Source organism: Chaetodon auriga, chromosome 10 (assembly GCF_051107435.1).
Source record: "Chaetodon auriga isolate fChaAug3 chromosome 10, fChaAug3.hap1, whole genome shotgun sequence".
In the NCBI taxonomy this organism is placed as follows: domain Eukaryota; kingdom Metazoa; phylum Chordata; class Actinopteri; order Chaetodontiformes; family Chaetodontidae; genus Chaetodon; species Chaetodon auriga.
Window position 1 is genome coordinate 20,430,374 of NC_135083.1, and position 12,851 is coordinate 20,443,224.

General features: G+C 42.6%; 1 protein-coding gene across 5 annotated transcripts in view; it reads right to left on the reverse strand.

The window, feature by feature from the left end:
- mib2 (MIB E3 ubiquitin protein ligase 2) overlaps window positions 1-12,851 on the reverse strand; it is a 43,712-nt gene that overhangs the window by 17,453 nt on the left and 13,408 nt on the right. For 4 of the 5 annotated variants that reach the window (XM_076740074.1, XM_076740073.1, XM_076740075.1 and 1 more), the window contains exons 2-7: window positions 11,596-11,988; window positions 10,806-10,977; window positions 2,444-2,550; window positions 804-998; window positions 477-619; window positions 16-123 (exon numbers count right to left, since the gene is read on the reverse strand). In XM_076740074.1, the coding sequence (XP_076596189.1) occupies window positions 16-123; window positions 477-619; window positions 804-998; window positions 2,444-2,550; window positions 10,806-10,977; window positions 11,596-11,818 (948 nt within the window). In that variant the 5' untranslated portion in view covers window positions 11,819-11,988. Of the gene's footprint in view, window positions 1-15; window positions 124-476; window positions 620-803; window positions 999-2,443; window positions 2,551-3,438; window positions 3,610-10,805; window positions 10,978-11,595; window positions 11,989-12,851 lie in introns of those variants that run through there. The other variant, XM_076740076.1, reaches the window with a different exon arrangement.

The window sequence follows — 12,851 nt, forward strand, 5'->3', positions numbered from 1 at the left end:
ACAGTAACTCCGTACCTTGGTGAGGGCCCCAGGGTGGAAAGTCCAGCGGATGTTGTTGCTGTACTGGACTCTGACATCTCCTCGGTCAGTGATTCTATGAACAGTCCCGATCCGGCAAATGTACTGCAAACACAAATAGGCCGTTTCACCCCGTGTCTCCCTCTGCATGGCTGTGACCTTAATGTTCCCTTTAGCAGCTGTGATTTGAGAGTTGGATGCTCTGTTTCCCTTCACTCTGTTTCATGCCAACGTCCATCTGAGCCACTTATATAAATATTCTGAATGACTTATTCAAGAGGCACACGTGTTTTGACTGTGAGGCCATGTTTGTCCTAAACAAGAGTACATACTATGCACACAGTGCAAACAGTTCAAAGTAACTTCTATATTACAGAGGAACTCAACAGGGAGTTACGTAAAGCTGTTTATTGTTAATATGTTTAGATTTGTTTAATTTGTGTGTCTGACTCTAATACCTCTGCCATTTTGGGGTTCCATCCTCCGTGGCCCTCCTGCATCTGTCGCAGGATGTCCACCTCCAAGAGACATTTGACCTTGTCTCCCTGCTGGAAGGAGTGGCCATCAGCGCTCTCTTGGCGCTGCAGCTCTGCGTGCTCTCCTGGATGGACAGGCGTTAACATCAACAGATAGCAGAGGCTTACAAGGAATTTTCAAAGCAAACATAATCAAAATTTCCTGCAGTCATATTTACACCATTTGAAAAATACCACCAAACATATACATACAAGTAAGTGAGAAGTCTAAGGCATTCATACATTGAAACAGGAGTCTGCCTGTCTTACCTAATTTTGGTAGGTGGTCTTTGTAATAGAAGCCCCCTTGGCCGTCAGACACGTATTTGAGGTCTACCTTGCCCTTGTGTCCCATTCGGTAGACATTGGTGGTGCCATTAGACCAGGTGACACTGGCCACGCTGCGACCAGACTCTGTGTCCCAGCCGCGAATGTCCACTACCTTCCCAACCTTACCCTCCCCGCCTACACACACATCAATGCACACAAACAAACACACGGATATGCAAGAAACAACAATGCATCAGTGTGTGGGAGAAGGGGAGACGAAGTCAGTGAAAGAAAAATCAGCTCACTGCAGAAAGAGAAGTCGTTAGATGAAGACAGTGGATTTTGGTGCGTTTTGATCAGGAGAACAACGCATGAACAGAGAACGTATGTAAACATCCATCGTCAAATTTGACAGTGTAAACACATGAGACAAATGAGATGACAGACACAGAGGTGCGTGACAAACATGTTCTCTGTTGGGACACAAGCACGTCATTCACTTCCATTTTCAAGAAGCAGTGCAGTCCTGAATGGTTTTTCCATGAATCAAACACCAGACAAAAACACAATTCCCCCTCTTGACTGAAATATAGAAAACATCAAAGTAAAAACTAACAATCACCACAAAACAATGCAACATTTCCGAGCCATGATATTAGTGCGTATGCTGTATCATAAGATGGTTTTACATCTCTACGTCAGGTTTTATGATGTAAGAAAGCCCTTGTTAAGCCATTAAAGTCATCAAGCTGCCTCACTGCCTAACCACACCAACTAAACCAGTGACCCGTAAGACTACATGGTGGGCTGGGGGTTTCTGAGCATGCTCAGAGCATCCTGTATGCACTTACACCATTTAAGCCTGATGAGTGACTTAACCAAACCCCAGGGCGTTGATTTCAAAGACACCAAAAGGACATTTTGACTCATTCGCTCTAGCCCAGAAAAGGGAGCGTTGCTATTCTCAGAGACAATAATGACCCCAGACCAGGAAACACAGAGAAATATTAGCGTTCCCTCTTTCCCTGAAGGGAACGGTCAAGGGCTTTAATTTAGCCCACTGATGTGAAAGATTGCTTTCAATTACCATTTAAACTATTTCAACCATCAACCAGTATGGACTGCTTGAGTGTGAAAGAGCCCATTTTTTCAAAGCAGCAACAGTGTAGACTTGTTGTCACCCTGTGTGTAACACTGCAGATTTTCATGGGAGTCACGAAAACACAATTCATAGCACAATCAGCTACTTTCTCAACACCTGCAACACACTGTGTTTTAAGAGAAGGGGCCTTTCAGTTTATGTCACTACACAGGGCTGGAAAAAGAAAAACAAAGAACACAAATGTTACTGAACAAGGACTCTGCAGAGACACACACAGACAGGCACATCTGTGGAACAGACTCAGATGAGTCACCAGCAATATAAGTGCACACAGACACATACTAACACGACATTTCGCCGGTTAATGAGACGTGAGGTTAGAATGTTATTATGGGTTCTGGATGGTGAAACACTTTGAAGAGGTACAGCTCCATGGCTCAAGAAGGTAGGGGGCCTGCTGAGTTGGCAGCGGCAAGTTAGTGGTTGGGAACAGTCTTCCCTTCCCACACACACATACACACACACACACACCACTCACCGTCTTGGTTGCCCCAGTCCCAGTCAGGTCCACGAACCACTTTAACCCCCTGGAAGATTCCTTTGAGGATGATCCTCGGGAGGTTCTGCCTTGGTGCCAAGCTCACTCTGTGATAAGAGCATGAAGACACAGATGAACAAACTGCTCTACAGACCATCTGAGACAGCGCTGCAGGGAATATATATATTAACACTGTCCCAGTATGCATATTAAAACCCCAACAAAACATTTCCTGTCTTGATTATAAAGCCAGTAATGCACAAAAAAGGCAAATACATTTACTATAATATAAACTGGGCATGAATATGAATGCTAATTATTAAACATTTGTCAGCCATATTACTGATTGCTAATTAATTAATCATGACAATCTTAAAAAAAAACAATCATCATGGAAAAAAATCCTTGATTGCTAATGGACAATAGGCTATATGTGCTGCACAACCCATACACATGTGGAAAGAATCAAATGTCAAATCAACTGAATGCTGTTGTCACAAATTCCAGTAACAGATGCACAAAAAGTCCATTAATAGATTGACTAAAATGCACCTTGTGGAGATTTAATTTTGAGAAGCTTCCATACACAACAACACATCACTTTTATACGTTCTGAAACCTGCACTGTGTCTATTAGTCTTGTTCTTTTCCTCTTGTGTTCATGTCACCCCGTGATACAGTACGTTCATCCTGCAACCCCCCCAACTCCATCATTTTTGGAGTTGGGGTCGTTAGTTTGTCTATTCTGTCGTAATTCTTACACAAGTGGTCATGAGATTCGCAGGACACCACTTACTGTCAGAGAATGTCTTTTTTTTCTGATAGGATTTCAGCATTGTGAACATTTATACTCAAAGAACACGTACAGGTTACCTTTGCATAGCCACCAACCACAGTGTCAACACTCTACTATCTAACACAGTGACCAACAACCTCAAGCTGCAATGACAGATTCAGACACTCAGGTGAGACAGTCACATGCTCACAATCCTTACCTTATAGTAAAGATTTGATCAGATCTTGGTGCAAAGGAGCTGCCTATTCCCATACTTTCTTGATGAGATCAAAATCCAGCTTCCATTTAAACCCAACAACTTTTTGGACAGATTCAAACTCATATAAAATCCAGCGTGATCAAAAGGAAAAGAGAGCTGTCGTCCTCAGGGAGCGTCATAGAGGCTTTGCGGCTCCCACCGGTCTCTCCAGCACTGGCATTCTGCTTAAAGTTAACCGTGGCTATCTTCATTCCCCGTCGCAAGTCAGATTTTTCAAGTTCCTGGGTACAACAGCAGGAAACAGCAGTACATTTGGCTCTTAGAGCCAACTAACAGTAAATCTCAGTGGGGGACTGAGCTTGAACAGGTCTGTTCTGAGAATGGTGTGAGCACAGAGCTTTGTGCCTAATCCCTGGACAGTAGAGCTATCAGAAAGCAGGCCACCTCAGGGCAAAGCATAGAGCATGTAGGCGTTTGCATGTATAAATGCTTGTATTCAAATATACAATGGAGATACAAGAGGAAATGCTGTAAATACATTACAGAGTTTGGTACAAACAAATTTTCTGTTTTGCTTCAATGCACTAAACTGCTTGTGTTGCTGTGCTGAGCTTCTCAAGGAAGTCAAGATATAAAGGGATATAAATGGTACAATTGTGATAAGGCTAACCAACACAATGCTGGTTATAGTAACAGACTTCTTTAACTCATAGTATTAAGTGTTATGCGGAGAATGTAGCAAGCTGTGCCAATTTCCTGATGGGACAAAGCAGACTTAAGACTTGATGGCCTGAATGAAAAGCTACCAAGAACGGTACTGACGGGAAAGATAGTTCACACCGAGGAAAGACCTGAAACTAAAATAAGTTCAATGGTAAAGAGGATGTAAAGTGACAGACTTCCCTATTCCACGACAAAGACTCATGACCTCAGTGTTGTTGACCAGTGTAGCTTCTCTGAGAAAGACAACAGCTCTTTCAAGGGATCAAGATTTCTAATCCCGCTCGACCAAATGTCACCCTGCTCCCAGACAGGATGAGGACAGGTGACCTACACCTTCTGACACGACGGCTGGGTCAACGGTCAGACCAGGGTTAGCTCTACTGTTTCAAATAAAGGCAGTGGAATGTTGCAGGAATCAAACGCAACAACAAGTTCACAAGAAGATAAGAATCCACATAAAAAGTAGCGGCCGTCAGAAAAATACACTGAGGCTATAAATGTGTGTACTGACACCAGCTGTGGGTGGCATGATGGCTCAGAGCTTTCAGTTCAAAGATGGCTCTGGTTTACAATGTCAGCCCTTTTTGCTTTTACTGTACTTACTGTAATGTGCCTGTGGTACTTTTACTACTATGAAAACACAAATACAGGTCAGACTAGACTATGTTTAATGTAGAGAAGCCTTTTCCAAATTTAGGGTTGTGATCCAAAGTGGGTCACAGGCCTGTTTTTATGGGGTACAAATACACGCAGTAAGATAAATAACAACGCTATGATAAGTGTATTTATTTGCCTAGTCATAATAGGAAAGGGCTACACACACTAGCTAGCAAGATGCTAGTGTGTTGTGTTTTTCATCAGTAGTTTCTAATTGTAGATGCTATGGCAATTTATCATGTATCTTTTTAACCAACAACTTTGGTTGGTCCACACTTTGCCTACCAAAGAACCAAAACCCTTTTCAAATACACTGTGGAAGACAGAAATGAGGAAGATGTGCAAAAACTGACCCACATAAAACATTTCAGACAAGAAATGAGCACAGAAAATCCACTTAGCAAACTGGAACCAAATTTAGGCAGAAATTCCAGGCTATTCTGGCTGGGAGGCAGAGTATTGGAAAACTCTGCTGGCCAGTTTTGGATGTGCCTTAAATATGACTACAGGGTAGAGAATTGAGGGGTCAGGTGGAGCAGTGTAGCTTGATGTGCACAGGAAGGATTAGGTATTCAGATGATCCGACAGGTTTCTAGGAACTGCGTGTGTGTTGTTTGTGCGTTGAAGAGCCGATTAACCAGCTGCATACCAACAAACTCCTCGTAAACATATGGTAGGTGCATATGCTGCCCTAAGCACTGTCAGCATGCACACACATGTCTCAATGTACCATTAAACATACAAGTCTTAACCAAATGCAGGACACTGTGAGCCATTCAGAACACTGACAGCTATCTGTAGTTGCAGCGTCTGGATCAAAACAATCACACTACATAAGTAATCTAATCTAATCAAACTCAAAGTAAGGAAAACAGGAAGCAGTCACATGATGTAACACAGGTACACACAGCTTAATGCGTTGTGTGCCACACATATTATTGGACCTTTATTTACCCCATATCCAACACTTGTTACCTGACACCTGAGAGGAAGTTGAAAATGTTAATATGCTAATCTGCACATCTGAGATTGTTAGCATGCTAATCCAGTTAAAGATGTCATAATTACAATGGAACACTCGTGTACAGTAAATCCGGCTCAGGTCTCACACCACGTTCGTGATTGTGCGGCTCGAGTGTCAGCACACTGCAGCATTTAATAGTGTGGACACCTTCCTATTGTCCCCTCAGGACACTGCCTACAGTATGCCTATAAACTACAAATAGATCTACCCTGCTTAAGTTGTCTTTAAACCCTCACACATGTTTGGGCCACATGAAAGGAGTCCTTCTTAACTATGCTGAGCCCTGACCCAAGTCTCCTCATATAAATCACTGCTGGCACAACAAGAAGTCCAACTCATAATGAAACCAAGCTAAATATGCCTTTCCAGGCAAATATCAACTGTGTCCCATGACTGCCAGATAATAAATTAGTCTTCTGAAATGCTGTCAGTAAAATATGGGTCAGTGTGGTCTGGAAATAAAGAAGTACTGTGTGTTTGGCAGCACAAACTGTAGAGTGCTCCTCTATTTCATTCATCTGACGAGAAAGAGATGACTTTCATGTGATGTTCTCCCAGATGTACACTCTGTCCCGCTGCCGAGAAACAATCAGAACTCCATTTTCACTGAGATTATGCAAAGACTTTGATAAAAGGATGAAGAGAGAAGGCAAAGACTCAGTTTTGTGAATGGATCATTTCATGTTCATGTGATGAGCAGCTTATTGTGAATTATACTGATCAAAATCTCTTTTTTGATTTGTTTACATGTAATCTTCAGATGTTCACTTGTTAGCTTAACATTCACTATCTGGAAAGTAATATCCTAATAAAAGTCTTTGTTATGAAAAATTGTATGCACCTACACAAGACATAAAGAATAATCACAAACTATTCTTTCATATTTGCAGTTAGGACTCAATTTCATAAATTTCAACACCAGTGTAAAAGTGTTCACTAATGTAACACTTGAGCGAAACATGTTTTCTCAAAGCTGAAATTTCATTAGAATTTCACCTCCAGGGGGTGTAAAAATGCAAATAGGACATGGACTGGACAAATTAGAGGCGTGATTGGAATATTGAGTGGGGCAAAACATGTAACGCTTCATCATATATGCCAAATCATAATGATTTCACAACACTGCTGTCATCAACCAAATATGGAACTTGTTCACTTGGTCAATGATGAACACCAAACCAACACCCTAAGCACTGTCTATGAAATCATAAATACTCCATAGAGAAGTTGGGCCAGTCGTTAAGATTTCATTCACAGCATGGCTGGCTGACTTGAGCTGAGTCTCAGTGTTTTATGCCTCTTATGAACATCAATATACCATTCATGTTTCAGACTGCATTAAAATAATCTCCCTGAGAGGCATTATGGAGACAGGCCCAGTGTGTTATCAGTGACGTCGATCCATTCAGAAGTGCTGCACACAAACTCCAGCTCCAGCTCCAAGATCCATTTTCTCAATATCACTCAGATTAGTGGAACTAATTACAGAGATGGCAGTGTTCTGAATGGCGAAATTCATCCCTTTGAATGGTAGACGGACTGCACTTATACAGGCTTTTCTACCTTAAATGACAAATCGCATTACAATTGGCCTCTAATTCACTCATTCACACTCACGTGCAAGGCGTTGGCATGACCATCTTGGCCAAGAACACTTCAAAATGTGGACAGGAGGAGTCGGGGATTGAATCGCTAACCCAAAGATCAGTGGACTGTACCTGCTGAGTCCAAGCCACGACAGCCACCACATTGAAAACAATAGAATAAAACTGAAGCACTGAATTTCAAGTCATCCTCCCATAGTCTTTCAAATCTCAACCTGTGTGTCTTATGCTGCTTCTTTATCTGTATGACAGATTCACAGAATTTAAACTACTTACAAAAGGTGATTCATCTCAATCAACCTGTGCTTACCAAAAAATTTGCGAGTTAATCCACATTTTACTTGTTCTTCCATTGTGGCCTCACACTTAAACCGTAAAAGAAGATCCCTACAGTATAAGAGTAAAAACTACAGCAAAATCTTACTGCAGGACTGGACACTTTTGGCTGTATGACACATTTAAATGGAAATACTACAATAAAAGTGTCTCATTTGACTTATTTTTAGTTTTCCGGATTTAGCTTTGTCTCACTCAGATGCTACAGATCACAGTTGCTTGGGACTGCAAACAACCTTTAAATAACTCAGATTAATTATGTCAATGCAGTGTTAGCAGTATTTGACAAATTTATCCACAAAGGCAGGTTGCTATATATATTAGACTGTATCTGTTCCAACCCATATCAACAGTGATTAAACACATCTTCATCTTAAAACTGAAACTGTGTACTGTACTGTAAACGATCAGACATCATTATACTTATTAATGTGTCTGAAAAACATTTTCCCCCAGTTCAATAATATTACAAATGAGATGTCAGTGAGGACATGTTATTTGTTCAGTATCCACAGATGGAAGGCAGTGGCCTGTTTGGAGGGTCACAAACACTTTTACGAAGGACACTGCTGAGCCAAACAGCATTTGGGCTTCAATGACAAATCAATACCTCTGAAGAGAAACTGAGGTGGGAGAGGAAATGAGATTCCAAGTAGTGTCACAATGCTATTTGATTACTGCACTATTCTGACTCACTGGCAGAGGCCAGGTTTCACTTAAATGTATAACGGTAACATTTCTACATTAAAATGCCTAAAAATGGCAGGACCTATGTTATATACTTGGTTGAGTTGTGCACTTACGTTATCCCAAATGTTACCAATGATGTTCAACAACAGAGAAATCTGTAATTTTTTTCAAGGTGCAGTGATTACAGTACAGTACAAGTTTCATTCAGTTTCCTGTCAATGGCATCACGTCCCCTTTGTTACCTCCCCTAGCAAGAAGGGTCTATCTGGAGTGCCGCACAACTCCACAACACACACTTTACTACACCACATGCCCTCTGAGATCTTTTCCTAAACCAAACCAAGTAGTTTTGGTTTCTAAACCTAACCGTTTCGAGGGTGTATCATGCAGTACTGTGTGTCCACAGATAGATCTACTTGCCTCTAGTTGCTGTGACTCCGTGGGAAACGCAGGAAACACCAGATGCTACTTCAGAGAATGAGGAAGGAAATGGTGAAGTAGCTACCTGGCCTTGCTTACCATTGTTTGTATTGCTCGCTCATGATGGAGCATATTATTCATTTTCATCAGCAATGTTGGTTGTTTAACAAGGAAGACAATAACTCCCATGATCCCATGCTACTTCATGCTATTTCAAACTCAAACTCTTTTTTTGTTGTTTTGATTGAGAGAACTCTAGCAGCAGAAACTCAAAGAAAGTGGTGTCCAGCTCCAAGTCCATCAGAGTCAAAATGGTCAACCTGTTTTTGATACAACCACTAGGAACTGAACTCTTGAACCTTCTTATCACACCTTAACTTTAAGACATGACCACATCAAAGATAAAGAGTAACAAGTCCTGATTCTCAGCCATGTTTGCACCATTCACTTGGACAGCAGGCACAGGAAAATAAATGGAACGGTGCTGGACCCGGACCAGGCTAAACTATAGAGGAAATCTGGGTCATACATATCACCTCGTTAAAATGAGAACAGGCCATCCAGCTGACATTCAGACAGTGCCTGAAGCAATTTGAAGCTTTACTGTGAACTGATGCAGAAGAGTGGATTCTGAAGGGAGAACTCATGCTGGATACATAGGACACTTGGAATCAGCTCACGAAACATCTATCCACAGCAAGGCCAAGTGTGGTTAGCCTGAGCCGACTCAACACACACAAACAACCAGCACGGCAAAAATGTGGCATTTTAAGAGCTGCTTGTGTAATATGAAACATTATTTACCAGTCGATCAATCAATCGATCCATCAATCAAACTTTACTTATAGAGCACCTTCCAAACTAATCAAAGAGGTTTAAAAGCAATTAGCAAAATGTAGGATGTTAAAAATGGATTTAGAGGCTAATGCAAACCAAACCAACAAACAACCACCACCACCCCCACCCCACCCTCAAAAAAATGTACTGAATAGGATGAAAATAAAGAAATGGATGGATAATAATGATACTAAATAAAATAATATAGATAATATAATATAGACAGTAAAGCCATTGAATTATAAAAGGTACGTAAAAGCCAGACTAAATAGAAGGGTTTTTAGTTTACATAGAAAAATATCAATATTTTCAGCTCCTCTCTGATCCTTTGAAAGGCTGTTCCAGTGGCTTGGAGCGTAATGACTGAAGGCAGCATGACCAAATGTTTTGCTCTGCTTGGTAGAACAGCTAAAAGAGAAGAACCAGAGCATATAGCAGGCCTTCCTGGTTCATAAACCAAACCAGGTCATATGAGAGATAGCGTGGCCATGTAGTGCCTTACAAACTACTGTAAGAATTTAAAAATCAACATAAAAAGTAACAGGTAGCCAGTGAGAAGGCTTCAAAATCTCCTACTAGTCCTGTGTGCTCCCCTTTGGTCGTACTCAGCACTGGTGCAGCATTACAATAGTCAAAGCAGTTTTTAAATTAGTGGGCTGTAGGGAGTGATTTACTGTGGCATGGATGTCTTCAGATACAGAATTTTTTTTAAATTGAAAAGGTGGGTCAACGCTAGAGTATAGGTAGCTGTATGCTAGCCATTAACTTGAAAAATGCCGTCTTTTGGAAATAAACCCTGATAATATCTGACCAGGTATCTGAGAGCAGATCCTCACCACGGCCAGGCAACTAGTTTACCAGTAGCCCTGCCTGCACCAGTAGATCTGCGCAGTCAGACACCAGATTAAGGAAAGTTAATCAGCGGAAACAACACCACTGAAGGTCTTACCTCCTATGAGCGGAACTGGACTTGAAAAGAGCAAGTTAGTTCAGCAGAGACATTGTAAGAGACGACACCATAATCAGAATTTAAATGAGGATCACTTGTGCTGAGGAGGTGGCAGCGCAGTACTCACGGCTGGGAGTGCGCCGTCTCGTAACGCTCAAAAGCGTGGCTCAGGTCATGCTTGTTGTTCATGTAACACTGGGTGCACAAGTCATAGTCGAAGCACACCTTGCACTTCCATCGCATTCCCATGATGCCATGTTTCTTGCAGCTGTCACAGATGATGTTTGAGTGGCGCACACCTGGAGGGGAGGGAGAGGCGGTTGAAGGAAAGTGAGCGGGGTTAGAAATTCAACATGCCTGAGGTTTCTATTTCTATTGTATCTTGTTGCAAAGAGGCTCTGAGGAATATGTCACGTCCTCCATAGATGTCTGACCTGACCTGAAGCATTCAAGGCACGTGTCATGTCCTTACCATTGTAACTTATCACAATGGCTAATATTATGAGATGCGGAAGAATTGAGGCACAAACAGCATGACAAAAATACCCCCACCCCTTAGCTCCTCATCTCTTCTCCTCTTCATTCGCTCCATTAATTGAAGGGCAAGCTTTTGAGGCAGAAAAATGTTGCATTAAATGGAGCAAAATGCTAATGACTCCTGCATTAATGTGTGTGTCATTCAAGTCCAAAATAGAGCTGGATGTGTGACGATGAGAGACGGTCTTTACTGTATCATGCTGACTCAAAAAGAGTTTTGTGAAAGCTGCCTGAGCCACAGCAATGACAAGCAGGCAAAAATACTGAAGACAAACACATGGAAATGGCTTTTCAACAAAAGCAGCTGAGAGAGAAACGAACGACTTCTTCAGCTCTAGCTGGTCTAATGTTTGAATTTGACCTTTGTCATGTGTGCTTACCAATCTGAGCGTTATCATAAAGCAGCAGGTCATAGGAACCCTGGTAGCCAGTGCGGTAGTTGGTTCGTGTGCCGCTGTCCCACTGCACCACCACTGTCTTGTCTGGCGTGGTAGTGCTGCCCTGACGCCCGATCTCCACCACGGTGCCCACGTGGCCCTCGCCATCATCCTGGTTTCCCCATTTCCAGTCCAGGCCACGCACCACGCGCATGCCCACCTCCATGCTGCCTCTGCTGGGGCCTGGCCTGGGGGCTGAGCGCAACGGCCGGGGCCTGGCAGCGCTGTCGCTTACGCTGCGCCTCCTGGGCTTCTGAGAGATGGAGCTGGCTCGCGCCGATGATATTGCGGTCAGGGACGGCACCAGGGATGTTTCCGGGAACAGATCTGTGGGGACTGGAGGTGAGAGAAGATAGAGTTCAGTGACACATGGGACAAATACAGCAGCAATGGGATTGTGCAAGTACAAATGACCTCGTCAATACTAAAAATAACAAACAGTTGATCGTTGCTAACTTGTAGAACCTGTTGCATTAATTCCATGGCTTCAAACAAGGAAATCACACAACCAGAATGTTGTCTGACTTCGTGTCTGTCAGTGGCTGCTGATGGACTCATAAAATAATAGATAGATAATTTTCAGAGCAGCCTCTTTCTCTTTGCTGGTGGATCATTCACTGGAGGCCTTGCTGTGTATCATGGCACGCTTTTAGATAGAGCAGCTGGACATGCCTGCTACACCCTGCTGTGCTAATCAGGCTGTGACCTGACATACACAAGTACACACGCACACGCACACACACACACACACACACACACACACGCACGCATGTGTACTTACATCTTAAGCAGGACAGTCCATTGGCAACATTCATGTCCTAAACCTCAAGTACAAGACTCTTATGAACATATAAACTATGTATCCTACATCATTGAGCAAACAAAGCAAACAAAACCAACCTATTTCTACACGTTACTGAAATTCATTCATTAATTCATCTTCTATAGCGACTATCCCTTTTGGGGTTGGGGGGGGGGGGGGGGGCTGGAGCCTATCCCAACTGTCAACGGGTGAGAGGCGGGGTACAACCTGAACCGGTCGCCAGTCGATTGCAGGGCAACATATAGAAACAGACAACCATTCACACTCACACTCATACCTAAGGACAATTTTTAGAATTTAATTTTTAGAGTCACCAATGAGCATGTTTTTGGTCTGTGGAAGGAAGCCGGAGTGCCCGGAGAGAACCCATGCATGC